The following is a 22018-nucleotide window of genomic DNA, read 5'->3' on the forward strand; positions in this document are numbered from 1 at the left end:
CCCCTCTCGTCCACCATCACCCTCCCCTTCCACGAGCACATCCCCAGAGCAACATGCTCCACCTTTCCCCAGGTTTAGAGAACTGGTTTAGAGTGATCCTGCAAGCCTCACTTCCAGCCTCCATTCTGCCACATATCAGAACGTGCAGACTGCAGCTGAGAGCGCTTCACAGCTCAACCCGCCAGACTTCGCAGGCTGCAGTGTGTGAATGTTACCATGTCAAGACGAGGGGGCCCAATTACAACCGAGCCGAGGACAGGAGTCAAACACGTAAACACCTCCGTCACGCCTAAAATAGAGGCAGCCGCTGGGTGTGACAGTTACGCTGGCTTTGCCTCCAGCTGTTCACACCAGTGCTGGGAGCTCACTGCAGCTCTGATAACACGGGACAGGGTACGAGTCACCCCAAAGCGGGAGACCTGTCCCCCCTGCGGTCACATCCACTGACCTCGTGCCCCGGGTGACACTCAACAGGTGACACGCCTCTGACACGCCTCTGACACGCTGACGTCCCCGATGCGGCCTGCTCCCCACCTCCCGCGCAGACAGACCGTTCTCGGCTGCCAAGGTGTGTGAAGCGCATGTGATGGGGGAAAGAGGGGGCACTAACAGCCTCGGCCCCACGTGGAGCCCCCTCCGCCTGCTCACGCCACACCCGGCTGCATAAACGTCATCCTATTCGCCGGGCGGGGACCCTGAGGGCCGTCGTTAAGAGGTGACCCCTCTCCTTGTGCGCACTTCCTCCTCCTCCTCCTCCTCCTCACAGACTCGTCCGGCGTAACGCGCCCCACAGTCCAGCCCGTCGTGATGAAAATAACCGCCGAGCAGCTCTGCGCTCTGTAACACCGCATTTCACACACCCCCCTGCATTAGGCGGACGCTTTTAGCCCTGTGAAAGATAAACGCGTCCATTTGCCACTGAGGTAATTGAACTAAAACCCATTTAGAGAAAGAGGAGCCCCACAGTCTCCGATACATTCAGAACAACAGCTATTGACCACGGTAAACAGGCTTTAAACAGGCCATAAATGAATCTAAAATAGCTCTCCGCCACACTGGCTTCGACTCCTGCACACGACACGCAGGAAGCACTCAAGGTGCCCCCGAGTGGAATCCAGAAAAATGGCAGAACGATGACTCTCAAGACAAAGGCACTTATTGTGACGGACCTGGCATTTAATACTTGAGTCGGGCGTGCAGTACCAGAAAGCGTGAGGCAGACGGACAGAGCCGTGAAAAATTAACTCGACCACATTCGAGTCGACCACATTCCAAGCGTTCTGGGGGGCGCGCCAGGACTTCGGGCGGCTCGACACTCCGGCCAATTTGATTTATATGCAAAGTGGTCATTCTGAGGGAGTTATGAAAGGAGAGACGGCGTGTGTTTATCTGCGGTGCGGCTCGTTCGGGGGGGTGGGGGGGCGCTCTGATGAGGTGAACAGACGCCGTACGGTGCGGTGCCGAGGCAAGCAGAAAGGCCCTCAGCCCGGCGCCCGGCACCCCGCGCCCGGCTCGCTTTCTGATGCACGGCTGAGTGCGCCCTCATTTGAATTCTGCAGAGCGGCTGATAAAGCCGGGCCATCGGAATCGCCTGTGGCCGGTTGTTTGCGCAGAGTAACTCGGCTCAGCCTGCAGGAGCTGCGGCGGCGGCGATGTGGGCGGGGCTACTGTGCCTTGGTTGAACTCCGAACTTTCAAACAAGGTCGAAAAACTCGGAGCCGCGGTACCCGTTTCAGACAAACGGGAATGCCAAGATCATTCATGCTGCAGGCTCTGCTTGCGCTTTGCTGTGCTCCTTATGGTTTTTTTTTGCTTGTGTTGCACTCACTTGTAAGTCGCTTTGGATTAAAGTGTCTGCAAAATGAATAAATGAATAAACGTACAAAGGGTCATTTGCTAAAACCTTTCCCTGACTGGTGTGGCACCAGGTAGATAATTGTAACAAATATGATTCAACCCCCCCAGGGCAACACAGCAGTCCATTACCAGATCCAGACAATAATGACTCTGGTAAGCAGCACAGCGGTAGGCCTAAAATTAATGTCATGGTACGTCTCCATTCAGAACTGAAAATATAACCGAATGGCATTGGGACAAACAGCCTGGCCACAGGGCCGCTGACCTGGCTCCGCACCAACAGAGCAGCCAGTGAAACTGCACAGGGTGAAGCCAAAGGCACTTTCCACTCGGTTTCGCGTGCATCGGTGCCTTCAGATGCAATCAGCTTTCGCGAAAGAGCAAAAGGCTTACTGCGGAGTGTGGGAAACGCTCGGGCCAAAGGGGGAGAGGCAGGTGCTCTCCGACAGAGCGGGCAGTGCATTGTGGGTAGCCTGAGGGAGAGCCTGCCGGATCAGCCAGGCACGAGACCCGTCTCCCGCTCTCCGCACCAGAGAACAGGAGGTTCCAGAGACAGGCTGGAGGCTGGAGCGCGTGGGCGGGACACAGAAAGCAAGCATCCACTGCCCCCCCCACGCACCCCCCCACCGCATCTCTCTATAACCCTCTCTTTCAGAGCGAGCTTCTCTCCGCTGACGAGAGGAATGCGAGAACGGCCTTGGAGCCGCCTTTCAGAGAGGAACAAACGCGAGGGCCAACAATGCCCACCCCGCCCCGCCCGCAGCTGGCACTGTCCTTGGAGGGGGGGGGGGGGGTGGGGGTCCTTTGAGACTGGGGCGGCTGGAACAGTAGTCACAAAGAAGCTGAAACGAAGGCCGCAGCTCCATCTCACACACCGCTGCTACTCAGCCGGCTCTGACTGGCCTCTCGGTGCTCCCTCCTTTTCACAGCCGACAGCTCAAAAACACAAGGGAGCGACACTCCTGCACACACAGGAGGACAATACGGCTTGGTTATCTGCTGCCTGGCTCCGATTCCCCCGCTCGGGGGGGGCAGGTGACTGAGGCATGCATTCACCCGAAACCTGGCCCCCGCACAAAACCCATTCACCACCTCCCAGAACTCTGGAATTACAGCTGGAATTCCCTCCTATCTGCCTGCTTCACACAAACCTCAGCAACACGGGCTTATCTGCACGCACAAGGTCAAAGAAAGACATTGTGCTCAGCACGCAAAACTTTTTTTTTTTTATCCCATTCAATGTTATCCCCCTGCATTTTAAACAAAGAGTTATTCACCGTACGTCTAAAAATGGGACCACTGATAAATGGGGTACATGTAGCTATGATTATCCTCTTGAAGCTGCTGAAAGCATTTTTTTTTTGTGTAACAGAATAGTTTCAAAGGAAGATGTGGAGTGATGCGTGCTCCTTTGATGAGCATTCTGATGTCTGATGTTACGCAAGGAGACCTTAATGCGTGTGTCACAAAGCGATCCCTGCTCCGCGCTCGGCAAAGCATCCCAGCAGAGCATCTCTGCGGAGACCGTGACTCACCCTTCCCCGCCCACTTTGGCAATCTTGAGGCGGAAGTCCACCGAGTTGTGGCTGGGAGGCTTCCACTTGAGGATGTCGTCACACCTCCCGGGTTTGTACTTCTGCAAGCACACAAACACACACTTTCAGCGTACTTACACACATCACATCATTACATTATTCTAATTTAGCACACACTTCTGTACAGAGTGACTTACACAGGTTACAATTTTATCCATTTATACAGCTGGATATTTACTGAGGCAAATGTGAGTTAAGCACCTTGCCCAGGGGTAAGTACCCAAGAGGACAAACGAACCAGCAACCTTTCTGTTATGAGCCCTGCTCCTTACCACTACACCACAATGACACAACATTGTGCTCAGACACAACACAAGACCAACCCACAATGACAAAAGCATCACCAGACGAAAACACATCCCAAACACACCATGAGAGATACACACTACATACACATTAACCAAATACACCAATGACACACGGTGTACCAACCTGCATTTACACCACCCAAACACATCACCATAAACACACATGGTACACCCATCACCCAAACACAACACCACTGACAAATACCGCATACAGAAAATCAGAATGCAGCGGGCAGACATTCCTGGTTTGGCCCTGAGGCAGAGTCTTCTGGCCTAAGGGTTCTGTGGGCTCTGCAGGTGGGCCGTGTCTCAGACAGCATCGGTCTTCTGAAAGCGATCCATGCTGTTTCTATGTGTGATACATCGATTCGGGTGTCATCTGGCCAGGAGGCCTTCCTGCCCGCCGCTACTTGGAGGCATCGCCCAGGACGCTGCTGAGGGGCTCCAGGGAACCGGCAGGCCAAAAGGCCAGGCTTTATGGCACAGCTACTGGCAGAATCGGCACACGCCGGGAGAACAGGGAGGGACGCACCCTGCTGGATTCTGAGGAGCGTTAAAAAGATGGCGCTCTACACCCAGTGATGGACGATCATCTTTCATTCACTGAAATATAATCAGACGTCCTCTTTAACACACTGCCATCTTTGGTGAATCAATATGTGGAATAGGTTCTGTATGACACTGCAGAAAGACCAATGGATATTAAAATGCAAAATGAGTCAAATCTGACTACCATGTAACAGCTATGCTGAAGGGAGTCCCGTAATTCAGTTTGTTCAGTGGCTTACGAGAGCAAGCCAAACGAAACCTCATGTGCCTGTGACCAAAATCTACAAAATTTTTACTCCCTCAAAAATAGCAGAAATTTCATTTTGAGATATCGAGTTAAACACCACAGATCAAATGGTGCAGAAAGAGAGAGAACAGTTTGAACTACGAAACTCAAACTTTGGAACATGCCGTGCCAAAAAAAAAAAACATTTCAATGTGCTGAATGCTGGGTCTCTTCGCGTGAACCATAACCTAGCAACCACAGGTCCATTGATCCATGCTCTTCAGAGAGCAGATTCTCTTTTCTGCAGGAACACAGTGGGGATGAGACCTGAGCACAGAAAAATAAACACCAGTAGGTCTCTGGCTGTGTTTCAATCCTAACGCCCGCCGCCGCAGAAAAAACATCATTCATTATGGAAAATAACAGAATTCAGATGTTGCCAAAAATTTGGATGAAAATAGCACCCAAAAGCAACCTGCCCTCAAGAGGTGTTCTTGCCGTCTCTCCTGGTTTTTTAGTCTCTCTCCTCATTAATGACTACTTGTGACGATTATTATTACCAATGTCACTGGTATTTATCATACTGACTTATATATATCACTTATCTATGCTAGTCTTCTCAAAAACCGCCAGCCTCCAGGCAGGCCTGAAACACTACATCACTTTTACAGACAACGACAAACTCCAATCGTTCAAAATGAACAAACCAATTCTGTTACAGTAAGAACAAATCCTTGGGTTTTTTTCTGAAAGAAAGAGATAAAGCCACTAATTTGTGTTCCTTTGAGAGTCAGCTTCAGAATGAACCTCGAACTTTAAGGACAAGCCAGCTGCGATGGTCTGTTCCTCCTGACTGACTGGAACCGGACGCTCCCTCTGGTAAATGCTCACTCCAACAGCATTCTGATACCTAACCTAGCTCATTCACAAACATCCCCTCATAATACACTGCAGAACGCATTCGTAAGTACTACATAAACGTCATGCAACATACTCATCACGAAATTCAAATTGTTTAAGTCAACTGAAATGGTACTTAAGTTATCTGAAGCGTGCCACTCTTGTCATGTGGGTTACAAAGCATGTAATAATGTACAGTGAATACTGTATGTGGCAATTATGTCCTTCTTGTGTTGAGCGCATGAATATATTATGCATGCATTACGAATTTGTGAGTAATGCACAGCGGTCTGCTTCTCTCAGGGTCTTTAACGATGACGGTGACACCTTACAAAAACTCCCTGATGTCCATCCCCCTCCCACTACACAGAACATACACTCTGCTGCATGAATATTTCATGTGGGACTGTGGTAAGCAGACAGCGTATCGCACGATGTCTCATTCTGAACACACGCACACGATTGCTGAATACAGTCACTCACATTTTCACGCTTATGCTTCAAACTGCCAGCCACCTACTGTAGGCATGACCTGTTACTCTTTCTGCAGGAAGAAGACTGATCGCTGATTCACTTCGAGGTACATCGAGAAAACCCATATACACTGACACAAGGATGCGGACATATATTGAGCATGTCAACTATATAAAATCATGACTGTATTACAGACATTACACATCACATTGAGAAAAAAATTGCATATAAATATATAATAATCAGACTGATTAAACACCTGTGGAATATACTGAATATCTTTAATGTTGATTCTAAATTATTTACACACATATCCTGATTAAGACGTGTACAATATACCATACTGTAATAAAAGGAACATAGAATCAGCATGGTGTTTTTTTTGGTCTATGGGGAGGTGGAAGATGATTGGATGATGGCAGGTTGCCCGGTAACACCACTCAGCCCCAGTGTGAGTGGGAACGAGTGGAGGAGCTCCAGGAGAGCTGGATCGCTCTGTGCGGGGCGTGGCCAAGCAGTGAACCCCCCACTGGGATTGGCTAATGAATGCAGATTGACAGGTCTCTCCAAACAACTCCAAATGAGGGGCAAAAAACATCCTTTTCTTACTATCTGTTAACGTTACCTGATGTATTTCCATATACTACATATACATGCATCCATATCCATATCCATATCCATATATCAGGAGTGGGAGTGTAGCATGGTGGTAAGGTGCACGGCTTGTAACCAAAAGGATGCTGGTTTGATTCCCCACTGGGGCACTGCTGCTGTATCCTTGGGCAAGGTACTTCGCCCACAATCGCCTCAGTAAAATATCCAGCTATATAAATGGATAGCATGTCAAAATTGTAACATACGTAAGTCACTCTGGATCTGCTAAACAACAATAATGTAACATAATGTAATTTCACCATTGTCTTTGTGCACACTGTAATCCAGTGATGAACTAGGATTACCACCCACAGTTATTACATACCAACAACTGCCTGCCTTCTACTGGACAGACGGCCACTGTTACAGCTGGACTCATCCAGCTCTATCTATGGGCGTGTCATGTGCTTCCGCTACGACAGATCACAGCGTCCGCCCACTTGTGTCACATGATGCTGGGGCGGAGCTCAGACCCGTCTCACTTATAAAGCACAGCGCAGTGTAGCAACACTGCAGCTTTGCCTTTAAAGGTCTACTCTGCCCACAGCAGTGAGCAGGCAGCTCGGGTTCACCCTTCATAACCTGGCACTCCGGATGTCCCTCCCGTAGGCCGATACCTCTGCACATTAACTTACCCCACTAGCCAGTCACAAACTCCCTCGTTTGAGCTGAAAATCCAGACCTCTCTGTTTTAACAAGCCTTGAGCAATCTAACCTCACATAAGAAACTGGAGTCTTGTAGAATACATGCACAACAGGGCTGTATTATTTCCGGGTCAGAGGGCACAAGGTGTAGATGAAATGTAGCAGGATATGAGTCACCACTATTAGAGAGTGTGGAGCACCATGCTTTGAAACGGTTTCTGAAACCCAATAAATTAGACTGGCTACATTCCGACAGGGCTTATGATCACAGTCTGCATATCCTAGAGATTATCTGTTGAACACATTCAACAGGTTCCAGACAGCATGGCCGATGCCGGGGGAAATCCTTTTCTTCAAGAACAAGGCCCGTGTTTGTATGCCTGCTCTCATGGGCCAGAGTGTTAGGAGAGCAGTTACAGACCAAGAGTTTTATAAGCGTGGGGACACAGCTCTGATGCTGGCAGCAAATCCCCCGAGCCTCATATCCCTTTGAAAATGGCTGCAGGTTGGAAACGCTAATCACAAGTTTCCTTTAATTGACCTCTTGAAACCCAGAAACGCTGACATAAGCCACCACATTCAGTATTTCTGCCAGTTCCTTCGGGGGATTGAAACAGAAGGGCCTTGGTGAATTAAGGAAATAAAGCTTGCTGACTATAATGCTACCTACTGAATGCTTTGTACTCACACAGTTTACACGCTTGATGTGTTCTTGCATCAGAAACGGCAACTGCTGCATTGAAGCTAGCCAGCAATATGTCACATTCCCACACTGCACAAAAGGCCGGTCTGAGATATTCCTCACAATTTCTTGTGCTAGAGCATATTCAGTATTTCCGCCACTGGAGTTTGATTACTGCACAATGACCACTAGCGGCACACATTTAGGAGGAGTAATTAAATTATTAATGATTATGTCTTCAGTCACAACAAAACTGATTTAGTCCATTAAATACTGAACTTCCACAGGTGTTTGCAGTGTGATAGTAACCAGGCCTCCCATCGTGGGTGGTGTGTCACCAGTGTGCTTCATACGGTTTGGCCCAGTTTGTTAGTGCAGTGAAGAGAGGGTGACGGACACAGAGGTTCAATCAAAGCTCTGCAGGGCACGTTCTCTCGCACAGTGAAATTAGAGGCTGACGGCGCACTGTACTGGGGTCCACGTTCTCTCAAACGCCTAACAATAATGCCGTCATGCTTGCCGAGGCAGCCTTTACGAATAGATTTTTCCGCTTTGCCACATACCATCGTTTATGCTTTCAAATACCTTGGCCTTTGACTGCTGCGTGCCAAAGCAGACACCCAGCTCTCTTTTAATTGCTCAGCAGTCGGCCGGCAAAAGCCGAGAGCCTACCCCTGCCGCCCCCACCCCCCCGAACAGAGCCCTGCTCGTGGGTGGAGGTGTCCATGGGCCTCCTTTCATTCCCGCCGAGCGCCACAACAATCGCCATTCAGGGGACACTGTGACAGAGAGGTACAGATGGGGTCAAAGGGCACCTGGAGAAGTCTTCGGGAACCGCACACATCTTTTCTTATACAACAGACACAGAGCAGATCTATTACAATAGTTTTTTAAACATAGAGATGGTTGTCAAGAACAGTACCCTGTATAGTTATTCACAACCATGTTAAAACCCAAACCATTTCTCTCACAAGTGTGAAGTGAATTTCTTTTTCATTTCTTCACTTTCTGACAAAGAAGCAACTGCACTAGGGGCCTTCAGCTCCTAACTGATGAACACTAAAGTGGAAGCTGGTACATGTGAATGTTTCAATAGCTATCGCTCAACTTGTGGAGATCTTTGCGTGCCATTTTCCACAGAGTTCTCTGACTTCAGCCATGACGACGCATTTTACGTCAGTGTTTTCCTCTGGTCCTACCCCATGGGAACAGCTAAGCTAATCGCTAATCCCTGACAGCTTCTGTGAAGATACAGAAGCTTCCTGTGAACACCCAGACAACGAAACGTTAAATCAGGATTATTTCGCTGGATCGTGTTTGTAGATATTTACAGCATGCTGCTCATCTTGAGGGAAAAAAAAGTCAAGTTCAAATTTTATTGGTGCAGAACCAAACTCCACAGATGACCTTTTTTTCTGTGGAATCACGCTTTTGTTAACATCTAACAAGGAAATGATGTAGCACACATTACTTCGTATGGAATCTCTGCTATTTCTCCTCATTAGCAAACTAATATTTATTCCCGGCTTTATTATCTCCCGATTTATAGTGATAATAACTTTTAATTACTTTCAGGCAAGAGATTAAAATCTCATTGAGTCATGGCCTTTAATTAAAAAGACGCAAAACACAGCTTGGGGAAAATATGAGCAAACTTCCTCTCAGCCTGACGCCCTCTGCGTTTTAGTGAAGGAGAGACACAGAGTTGCTCCCGGTGCCATCTGTCTACAGCAGAGATGCACCACACAGTCAAAGAGGGCAGCCATTACACATAATGACCACAGTAAGGTCATAAGGTTATACTACATTTACATTACATTATTGGCATTTAGCAGACGCTCTTATCCAGAGCGACTTACATTGGTTACAGTTTTTTACAATGTTATCCATTTATACAGTTGGATATTTACTGTGGCAACTGTGGGTTAAGGACCTTGCCCAAGGGGTACAGCAACAGTGCCCCGGCAACCTTCGAATCGAACCGGCAACCTTTCGGTTGCTCCTTAACCACTATGCTGCACTGTCGCCCCAAGGTGATATGTGGGACACCTTTCTGGAGAGCAGGCTGCCCGATGGACAGCATGTTGGGGATTACTTTCCAAAAGAGACGGAGGTTGGACATGGAAAAGCACAATAACACACAGCAGTGTGGCAAAGTGGTAACAACCAGGGTTTGTAACCAAAAGGATACCGATTCAATTCCCCGCTGGGGCATTGCTGGGCACTGCACCCAAAAATTTGGGATAATATATATATGAAAGTGTACAGTTCATATCCACTATTTCAAACTGCACAGAATTAGATGCACAGAGGTTCAGCTTAATATAAATTTTAATGGACCTTTTTAAAATCACTGGGGAGGGGTCCAACTAACACTGACCTACGTAGCTGTTAATCAAAAAAAAGAACAAAGACTTCCTTTCATTCGCAGACAGGGGAAAGGTGTTCGGCTTTCTGCATGCCCCATCCGAGGCTAAACACAAGTTTTGATGTATTTCCAGCTGCGGTCTTGATTTATGCTCAGTGGCAAGTTAATTTGCTCAACACAATGCTGGGCTCTTACCTTAGAGCACCCTAACCTTCAAAATTTCATTAAAATGCTATCTTTGCTGCAGGACCTATCAAAATTGAGCTGCCTCTATGTGAATGCCAACACTTGCGGGTCTCAAGGCCGGTTCATTGTTTTGTTTTTTTTTTTTTTTTTTATGATGCACTCTGAATCTACAAATGTTCACTTGAAATAAACACGGTACAAGTCCTTTTTTTTATTTTCAAAGTCCGCCATCTGGAATGTTCTCTGACTCTCTACCCCACCATCTGTACCCATGACCTGTTGTTTATCGATTAATCACTGAATTTTCCTTCTCTTTTGCCATGAAAAAAACATGTCCCAGGGACCCGATGTATTTATTAAAGACTTACATACTAAAGCACCACGTCCACAAAGGCCTACCGCTGCCTGCACAAAATGCATAAATTGAAAATGGATTAGAATGCAGTCTGCAACTTTAAACACCTGCAAGTTTTCCCTTACAGTTGTATAGGTCATGGAACGTTCTGCCACCCTACCTGTCCACCAGTACAGAGAATATAATTTTTTTTCCCCAAAGGAAAATCATTATTCATTGAGATCAGTGCTAGCGCTCTCCGTTATAGTATTCTGTACGGCCAATCTGTGCTTGAGAGAGTGATGCGAGGGTCTCTCCATGACAACCTTACGACACCAGGCAACCTGCCATCCATTTTGATCAGCCAATCAAAACCCTGGGAGAGGCAGTGGTGGAAGCTGCAGTATCTCTCAGATCACGGCTCATGATCTTCTCGTTTCTGCAAGGCATTGCTGCTTTTGTGGTCCTGTTTCACCTGCATTCCTGATGATGGAGGAGACCCATGTGGCAGGGGCCATTTCACCAATCCACTGCTCTGTCTCTGATACTCATGTCTGCAGCTCTTCAGACATGAATATGCACTGATGATGATGAGGCTATTAAGTGGCTCCAGGGCCGTTATAAGACTGTAAGTGAAAGGACAGCATCAGCATGGTGTTTAAATTCCATGGTTTAACAGTGGGGCTGCTGGGCGGCTCAGCTGGCTGAAGCAGAGGCAGGTTCATTACATTACATATTTGGCATTTAGCAGGCACTCTTATCCAGAGCTACTTACATCAGTTACAATGTTATCCATTTATACAGCTGGATATTTACTGAGGCAATTGGGGGTTAAGTACCAAGGGTACAACAGCAGTGCCCCAGCGGGGAATCGAACCAGCAACCTTTTGGTCATGAGTCCTGCTCTGTAACCACTGTGCTACACTTCCGTCCATGTTCAACCCTCTAGTACAGCCGAGAGGTGGCCACTGGGCTACGAGATTGGCTGCCTTCTACTGCGAGTCCACAGCACTGGAGCATCATTGGCTCCCTCCTGATGGAATCTGTTGGGCTCATGCTAGTCCATGTCCTTCAGGCCAAAGCATTTAAGAAACTTGTTATGTGGTTGTCATCACACCTGTAGAAACGGGTGTGTCCTCACTTAGCTGTACATAGTAGCTGTAAGCGGTAGGCACACTTGGATAAAAAAATCCCCCACTCTAAAAAAAAAAAAAAAAGACAAAGGAGAAGCAATGACCTTTAACAGCTTCCACAGACTGCTGCTCTGGGACAGAGAGTGATGGCTTCATAACGGAGGTCTTACTCGTACATACACAGAAATGCTCTCCTGCATATTTCCTGCTTCTCTGATCCATGAACATCACAATCAGCACTTTCTTCTCATTAATGCAATCAACTGCACTGCACCCAAATTCTATTATGCTCAAATGAGGAAATCTGGACTCAGACACACTGGATTTAGACTGGATTATGTGTTACTTCTAATAATATAATATTTTAATCCTGTTGCCTCAAGCACATCCTGGGATCTAAAATTAGAGACAGAAATGATTTTTTCTGCGCAGTCTTGTAGCTGATAAATTGCCCTGAATGTAACGGAACAGGTGTGCAACAGCATCCAGGTGTGTTGCATTTTCTGCCCCAGAGGACGGAAGGGGTGGGGCGGGCGGGTTTGTGGGGGCGTGACTGTACCCTCCCAACTCAGACCACTGAAACAGGGTGTCAGCAGGGAGTTCATGGTGTGCAGTGAGACTCTTTTTCACACAGGACCGAACACCCAGCTTTCTCTGTAGTCCAGAGAGGACAACGTGCACCCGCACACACTCACAAACTCCCAGGTGAGCTTTAACACGTACCCAAACATGCAGGTAGGTACACACATAGCCTCAGCCCGGCCGTGTACATCAACAATGAAGGTAGACTGAGGCTGGGTGCACACTAAAGGATTTTCAAATCTTAACGACAGGTTTAACAGATTTTTAATATTTTAATCGTAAGAACGCACACACCAGACGATTCAGTCAAGACGCAGGACCACACACTTGGCTTTTATACTACGATTTCAGAGTGGCGATTCCAGGGACTTGGGATCTCACAGAAACTTGCTTGATCAAATGTGACTCTCTCTCTCTGCTCTCTCTCCGCTCTCTCTCTCCCTGCTCTCTCTGCTCTCTCTCTCCTCTCTCTCCTCCTCTCTCCCTGCTCTCTCTGCTCTCTCTCTCCCTGCTCTCTCTCCTCTCTGCTCTCTCTGCTCCTCTCTCTCTCTCTCCTCTCTGCTCTCTCTTCTCCTCTCTCTCCCCTCCCTCCTCTCTCTCCGCTCTCTCTCCTCTCTCTCCTCCCTGCTCTCTCTGCTCTCTCTCCTCCCTGCTCTCTCTGCTCTCTCTCCTCCCTGCTCTCTCCTGCACCTGTGCTCAGCTCTGCAGCTTCCGGCTGCTTTCACCCCTGGCTGCCGGCACCCTCAGAGGAATAAGACATCCATTACGGCATCAGGCAAACGAGCCTTAGCAGGAATCGCCGTGGTGTTTGGAAACCTAAGTGTGTGTGTGTTTGTGCGCATGCATGCATACGTGCATGTGTGTGTGTGCATACATTTGTGTATGGTTGTGTATGGTTTCTGTGTGTGCATCAGTGTGTGTACACGCGCGCGTGCGCGTGTGTGTGTGTGTGTGTGTGTGTGTGTGTGTGTGTGTGTGTGTGTGTGTGTGTGTGTGCGTGTATGCACATCTGATTCCACCCAGCGCTGTGATCCATCTCCCTGTCATCTCAGTATTGACACATCCACATGAAAACGAGGTTCGCCCCTGCATCAGTAACGATTTTCACGGAATCAGGGAAGGCAGTGCTGTGCTGATTAAAAGCAGATCGTCCGTCAGATCAGAGGCTCCCACGGGCCCTGGTGTTCTGTGCATACTGTACGTCTGACTGTGGGGGTGTAGTCTACGGGTGTCATACTGTACTGTATGATTCAGCCTGCGAGGGAGGGCTGTATGTTTCAGACTGCTAGGACGCAGGGAATGGCGAGGCTGGCGTGGGTGTAGCGTGGAGTTCACGGGGACGTTTCAGGTCAGAGCTGTGGGATGAGGAGTGGGTCCCGGGGACACCGAAACAGGAAAGGGGAAGCTCTGCCCATGGCTTCAGCTTCAGGATCTCAGGCAGAACCGCGTCCAGTGAGTCCATGCATACAGAACCGCGTCCAGTGAGTCCATGCATACAGAACCACATACAGTGAGTCCACAAATACAGGACCGCAGTGAGTCCACAAATACAGAATCGCATGCAGTGAGTCCACAAATACAGGACCGCAGTGAGTCCACAAATACAGGACCGCAGTGAGTCCACAAATACAGGACCGCAGTGAGTCCACAAATACAGAATCGCATGCAGTGAGTCCACAAATACAGAATCGCATGCAGTGAGTCCACAAATACAGGACCGCGTGCAGTGAGTCCACAAACGCAGAACCGCAGTGAGTCCACAAATGCAGAATCACATGCAGTCCATGAGAAGAGAAACACATAGCAGTGCACTGGGACACAAACTCTGCTTCTGACTCTCACTGAACTGTTTCTTGGGAGGTGGATGGGGTCAAAGGTCATCACACCACAGGTGTCTGTATGTGGACCTCCTGGCCCAGACACCGGTTAGTTACACGGCTGCTGCTCCAGCTCCTCTCTCTGAGGATCAGAGAGGCTGCCAAGGGTGTCCTGCCTGCGGACCGATCCCCCAGGGCTAACGTACCACCGCTGCCATCGGACTACGAGCTCTGAGCTTAATCCTAGCCAGAAAGCATTTCATCTGCCTCCCTCTTTTAATTAAACCCAAGAAGCGCGGTCCTTCCCGAGAGGATTAGCACTCCCAGCTAATGGGGGATTGTGTTCATTAATATGCACGCATTAGAACGAGCGTTCCCGTTCCACTTCTGCTAGCTCCCATTGAACATTTCCGCGCTGGTGTGAGGTCAGGACAATCGGCCCCTCCGCACTTTATCACAAAATAAATCCCTCAACAATGTTCAGAGGAGCGCAGAAAAAAAAATCTCTGAAAGCTAACCCCCGAATGTGACAAAACTGGCCGAATCACTCACCGCCTGGCATAAAGATGTTCAAACACGTTTTGTTTTTTTAATATGAGCTTTATACTGTGAGATAGACATATCCAGGTATAATAATGAAAACACTAAGACAATACCATCCCCACAAAATTCCCCACAGAACTTTGCCGTATTAATGCTGGGAAGCTCCTGCCGGAATTCAGTAGTGCACAGGTAGAACGGCAGTTCAGACAGGTTGTGTTGGGTGAAGCCGTTAACTCAAACACACCCTGGAGGTCCGCTCTGTGAATGTGTGCACTCACACTCACAGCCTGCAGAGGAATGATTAGTTTCACCCTGAGAGTGAGGGTTTCTCCAGGGGAACCAGAGCGCAACAGTTTTAAAAGCAATACAGAGCGCTGTCTGTCCTCCCAGACTGAAACACGGGCTGTTTACTAATTTTCCCCCACTGCCTTGTTTCAGCCGAGGATAATGCCTGCCTGTGGGCTTTATTGACGAAGTGTCATAAATACCATCTCATAAAAAAAGTTTAAAAAGACAACAAAAGCAAAACTTCTAAAGCTAGAAAGTAACCTTTGTTTTTTTAGTTCTCTGACGTACTGTGACATTTTTAAACTTGTGCAATATTTCTAAATAGTTTGAAAAAAAAAAGTTAAGATGACGTTAAGAGTCTGTGAATAATTAACCACCACTGTCGCAAACACAAAAACCCAAATTAGATTCCATGTTAAAATGTATGATTAAATTTTTTAAAAAAATCAAAAAAGGATGATGTGGTGATTTAACATTCACTGACTCGATCAACTGCCGTCAAACACCATCTGAGTACCGTAAGATCAGCCAATTCCATTCTTGAAATAGAGGAGCAGGAGGGGGAGACCATGAATAGCTCGACGTTATGGCCATCGACGACCAACACATGAGTGTTCAACACAGCACAAGTGTTCTGACAGCAACACCGTTAGTGACGCACTGATCTGTAATTGCGAGAAAGAAGTACAGTTAAAAGTTAAAAGGCAGATGCTACTTACGGTGTGTATAAAGTGCTAAGCGTTCCGACTGTGCTAACCTGTAACTGCATATTTTAGTGGTGTCTGAGGACTGTTATTAAGAGAGAGCTTTAGAGAGTTTGATATTTCACATCAGCCCAATTATTATGAAAATGAAGGCAGAGAGAAAAAGGCGGAAAACGCAGTCGCGATGGGAGGGACACCCCCTACCTCGGGGGACCTACTCCAATACAAACACGAGGACAGAAATATTTGCTGTCATCTTGGGAGAGAAGTGGATAATTGTTCCAAGTCGAGAGCAGTGAAGCAGCGCAGCCGTTGACATTTACATATGCTGATTAACCTGATGCACCGACATTTGTCAAAAATACAAATGCTGTTGCCTAAGCAAAACAAATGCCTTGCCTTTATGGGTAATGATGATAAACTGACTGCTTCTGAGTGTGAAAACAAAACAGACCCTGTCTGTCCTCTCTGGGAAGAGGAAGCCTGGCCTTGGTAGGCTATGGACACACAATCTACTGTGGAACAGATCTAGGCACACTACACCACACTACACATGCATACCACAGACAAACACACGCACACCACACACAAACACACGAACGCACGCACGCACGCACGCACGCACGCACGCACGCACGCACACACACACGCACATACTACACCACACCACAAAAACACACCAGGTTCCCTCTGAAAGGGGTGCTGTTCCCACCATTAAATGCACAGCAGATACGCTACATCCAAACCGGGACAGGCTGCTTACAACTACTGGTAAAACAACACCACAAGGCTGAACAGATACTATCCAGCTCAATTTAACATCTCACCTCCCCACCCTGCCCAAAACTTCAGAAGTGATTCAGGTCCAACGATAACGATTTTCGGTTTTTAGCAAGAATCACTACCTAATACTCACAAGGAAATATTTCTGTCAAATCTTGTACATTTTTTTTCTTAATTCCAACCTTTCCTGCCATTTCAGAGGTGATCAATTCCTGGGCAATCACGAACTGTCACCCTCCTGGGCAGACAGGTATGAGATCAATAGCCACCTGGTGTGGCACAGACACCTGTCAGCAGTAGGAGCCCGCCCCTCAGCGGCAGGTGTTTTCCAGCAGCCAGGACGGCCTGGAAAGCACCGGAAAGCACCGTCTCTGGCAAACAGGGGCACAAATGAGAGGAGACAGAGAATCCGCAGGGAGAACGAATTCATTCACAGAGGTGAGCTGACACGCTTTCAGTCTCTACTGCAACCTGCAACCACAGACGGAGAGAATGGAATCCCTCCACGCACACACACAGACACACACACAGACACGCACACGCACACACACAGACACGCACACGCACACACACACAGAGACACACACACACACACACACACAGACACACACACACACACACAGACACGCACACGCACACACACACAGACACACACACACACACACACAGACACGCACACGCACACACACACAGACACACACACACACACACACACACAGAGACACGCACACGCACACACACACACACACACACACACACACACACACACACACACACACAGAGACACACACACAGACACACACAGACACACACACACACACACACAGACACACACAGACACACACACACACACACAGACACACACACACACACACACACACAGACACACGCAAAGACACACCACACACACGCACACACACAGACACAGACACACACAGACACACACACACACAGACCCTCTCTGCTCAGATAGAATTACATTCAACTACACCAATCGATCACGAGAAGGGAAAATCACTGAGGGTACAGGTCAGAATGTTTAGATTTCAGCCTTAATGGATCCCAGCCATGCAGAGAGCAAACACGGACATATCCCATTCTTCAATTCAATACCTTTTTTTCCTCTTTTCTCTCTTTACTTATCTTTAGTCACTGAAAGCAAGGTATCACTTAGTTAGCGAGTCTGAAATCATTTGACCGATGGTTCTGAAATCACTTAGCTGCCACTTCTGAAATCACTGAGCCAATGATTCTGAAATCACACAGCTGATGGTTCTGAAATCACACAGCTGATGGTTCTAAAATCACTTAGCCAATGATTCTGAAATCACATAGCTGATGGTTCTGAAATCACTTAGCCGATGATTCTGATATCACATAGCTGATGGTTCTGAAATCACTTAGCCAATGGTTCTGATATCACATAGCTGATGCGTAGAAGCAGCACTGAGCCGCCTGTCTGGAGAGGCTAAAGACGTGTTTTACGGTCAGTGCAGGTGCCCTGCGCTCTGCTCGAACCTGCGAGCAGATGGATGCTGTGCAGACTCTGCACACCCTGAGCGATGAGAGTCGCTGTGTTGCACGCGCGGAGTGACACCGTAACTCATTCTGACGGCCATCCATCACTGCCCTGCTGCCGTCACAGCTCTCCTGCACCGGGCACGGACGAGGTGTCAGGTTACACTCCGTCATGCCAGATCCGATCTGCTCTGCCGTACTCGGCATCGTTTAACTCATCTCCACTGGGCTCGTTTTAAACACAAGGATGGGGCATTACTGATCACAGCATGGTTATTTTCAATTTCCCCTTCCCCCTGAATAGAGAAATAACTCTAAACAGATTGTATCTTTCTATAAACTGAAAATATCGACAGGGAAAAAAAAAAAAATCACTGGGCTGATTATGTTGTGTCTGGCATGAGAGATTGCTCCTCATCCGTCATTTCACACTGTTAACCACAGACACAGACTGTAATTCACCTCCAGGATGTATGATGTATTAGGACCAGAAATCAAACAACTCAGAACCGCACATGCCTTCACTTCACTCTGATAAAACACCTGTGCTGACCAGCCTCTGTACTGATCAGTCACCCTCCTTCTAGCTCCAGATAAAGGATATATTTAATTATTTAAACCGTAACAGTAAGAGTTAACAGCACACTAAATATTTCAGCAACAAGTATGCATTAAAAACAAATACGCAAGCAGTTCGATCAACACATCTCCCCTGAGCTGACTTCACTGCACTACCTCTGAGCAGAATTCAGAGCACAAATCGAGATTCACAGTCCGGCCCCTCCCGCCCCTGCATTTTGGGAGATTTCAAGCCCATGCACCCAAAAGCGCAATCTGCCCTTCCCTTGACTCGGGTCGCCTCATCATCCCACGCAGTCAGAGCTTTTTCAAGTGTGGCATCCGTCGCTTTGGAAAGCATTGCCTACGGTTATCAGAGGCGCCAGAACCGCAGACTGTTTCAAACGGAAACTTAAAACACTTTTTACACTTTGTAACTCTCAGTGTTTTGAGTGCCTTGGTGCATCTCTTCTTACTGTAGTCAGTGATGCTGTGTTTTATGGATTGCCATCCCTGTGAGGTATGAGTACATTACGACTCTATATTTCAATCCGTTTGTATTGGATCTGTATGTACCGTGCTGAAATTTTGCCTCCCGTTTTACACAGTACAGATGATCATTATTTTTATATAAAAATATATTTACGATACAGAGAGTGGCTGATGCTATAGAGAGGCCAGGAAATGGGGCAATAAAAGCGAGCCTTTGGTGCTTTTTGCGGAGGGAGATAAAAAATGGCGGTTGCCGGGCCGATAACAATCATCGCCGTTTTTTTAACTGCCAGGCGGAGTCAAACACAGAAGCCAGCTCCGTTAGAGTCCACAAAGATGTGTGTTTGGAAAATAGAATAGGTAGTATCCAGCTGGACTGGCTCTAGGATACGGCATATGTATAAGAGGCACTAGAGTGAGCGGCGGTGGCAGAGATTACAGTTTTGAGGACTTACCCCAATAGGCTGGAAGATAAGGCCATCAACCTCATGGCTGACCTGGGAGGAGAAGCTTCCTTCCAGCAGCTGGAAGACAAGGACAGAAACAGTCAGGAGAAATTAAAGAGAGTAAAAATAACAAAAGGACAACAAAATCAAACCAAGAAGAAAACTAACAAAAGGGGTAAAAAAAAAAAAAAAAGAAGAAAAAAGACAAAAAATTCTTGAGTTGAAAACAATTATGAAGTGAGGCATGGTTTCCGCAGCGACGAACAGATGGCGTTCTGGCGGGAGGAGCCATGGCAGCAGGCGATCAATGAGTGATGATGACTGACAGTCTGAGGCGAGGCGGCAGATTGATCCCCCCCCCCCACACTTTATTGAAGGCTAAATCAGAACGCAAACTCACACGTATATATTTGGCACTGCCGCCTGGCTGCCCGTCCGCCGCGGCTCATCAAACAGCAATAACGCATCGTGGTGCTCACCGCGGTAACCACAGCACAGCACGGCAATCAGGAGTCAGCTGCCACTCCCAACACAGAGAAAGCGCCATGTCCGCTCGGTGTCACACACAGAGCGAATCCTTACCAGCACAGACACATGCACATGTAACATGCTATAGTGCAGATAATAATATGCACTGTGTAATACATTAAGGAACACAGCGGGAGTATAGTATAGTGGAAAAGACGAGGACTCGTAACAGAAAGGCTGCTGGGTTTATTACTGCTGTTGTACCCTTGGGCAAGGTACTTAACCCAGAATTACCTCAGCAAAATATCCAGCTGTATAAATGGATAACATGTAAAAACTGCATGCTATGTAAGTTGCTCTGGATAAGAGCGTCTGCTAAATAACAATAATGCAATGTAATGTGCTGTAATGTTACAGCAATACAGTGCACTTGTGTACTTTTGTTTTACACATCACTCTGGATAAGCGTGTAAGGGAGTGCAAGACGATTAAACGTAAAAGGCAACAGCTGTAAAACAGCATGTGGGTCAGTTTTAGGCGAGTAATATCCTGAGCAGACAGAGGCTGAAACATCCCATACAGCCCGACAGAAAGACAAAGGATTCATAACTCTCGTATTGATAAATTATCCGGTCTACCAGCTGAGGGATTCCCGAGAGAGGTAGCTGAGCTCCAATCCTTCACGCTGGCAAACTGCCTACGGACGCACTTTAAAGCGCAGCATTACGGAAAACTCTACAGTTCTGGGGGGGAACTACGCCGTGCACATCGGTTATGAGGCAGAGGGCAAACAGAGGATAATGTATGGCTTCCAGTCAATGCTGTGAGCCTGAAACCCGACACTGTGTGCTGTTAATGACTTCCCCCTGGCAAGCAGGACTCTCCATTCACGTCCACACAATGTCAGACGGACCCAGGAGAAAAACAGTGTCTCCGACCTTCTCCCTCATTTTATCGGCTTTCTGCCTGTTGCCGTGTGCCGCGTGTTCCCTCGGGGGTCTGTTACAGCAGCACACGTGTGTAACAGGTCATATTATGCGCAATTACATGCATAATTAAAGAACCAAGCGAAAGCATTGTGGGAAATGCGTATCCTATATTCATGAACACAATTAATTTGAGGGGAGGACAGGGGGGCAGGGACAGAGAGGACCAGCCTTCTATTACACATCTGCACAACCTGAGAGGATGCTGGGAAACACTATGAATGTACATATACACGTTATACAGAAAATGAATATAACAATTCAACAGTTGCATTGCCAACTGCATTTATTTTGGTCATGTATTCAGTACAGAATGTTCACTACCTGCCATTATGAACAGAGTCCTTTTTCAGTGGTTCATGTTGGAAATTTCACCCCAGTGTCACAGCACAGAGGCGGAGCTCGATTTAAACGCTAGATAAAGAATAAAACCCTGCAAAAGAATGCGGACACATCTGACAGCCCATCTTGTGCGGTACGATTGAAATAAATGCATTAATCAAGGAAGATTCAACCAAACTGCCTATGATGTAAGGCAGCAATAAATCTCATTCGTGGAGGTCACGGGGGGAACTCATTCTCATTCATCACGGTGATTTCAGATGGAACTATGACTGATTTCATGTAACCTGGATACATTTATATACATTTTTCACTTCCTCTGACTGCATTCCTTAGCCCTTGAAGATGAACTGGTTAATATAAACTGGCCGATGTTCTACACCGATGGCCTCTGTGCCCCCCCTCTCTGCAATGAACACCGGCTTACAATGTGCTGGCTGGCAGAGGACCTAATCTTTCCACAGGAGAAATGGCTGATTGCTCTGTGTACTGTGGAGAACACCCATTTCTCCACACACCAGCCTTGCCTGCGTGCTTCCACACCTTCCGGCAGTGTGGAAGTGTTTCAGCAAACGCCTAA

At 47.6% G+C, this 22018-nt stretch overlaps 1 protein-coding gene across 1 annotated transcript in view; it reads right to left on the minus strand.

Moving 5' to 3' along the window:
• Nucleotides 1-22018, minus strand: part of rngtt (RNA guanylyltransferase and 5'-phosphatase) — an 82512-nt gene that overhangs the window by 10058 nt on the left and 50436 nt on the right. Inside the window, exons 12-13 of the mRNA XM_036550122.1 lie at nucleotides 19652-19720; nucleotides 3393-3493 (exon numbers count right to left, since the gene is read on the minus strand). Of these exons, the coding sequence (XP_036406015.1) occupies nucleotides 3393-3493; nucleotides 19652-19720 (170 nt within the window). The remainder of the gene's footprint in view (nucleotides 1-3392; nucleotides 3494-19651; nucleotides 19721-22018) is intronic.

Source organism: Megalops cyprinoides, chromosome 17 (assembly GCF_013368585.1).
Source record: "Megalops cyprinoides isolate fMegCyp1 chromosome 17, fMegCyp1.pri, whole genome shotgun sequence".
NCBI classification, from domain to species: domain Eukaryota; kingdom Metazoa; phylum Chordata; class Actinopteri; order Elopiformes; family Megalopidae; genus Megalops; species Megalops cyprinoides.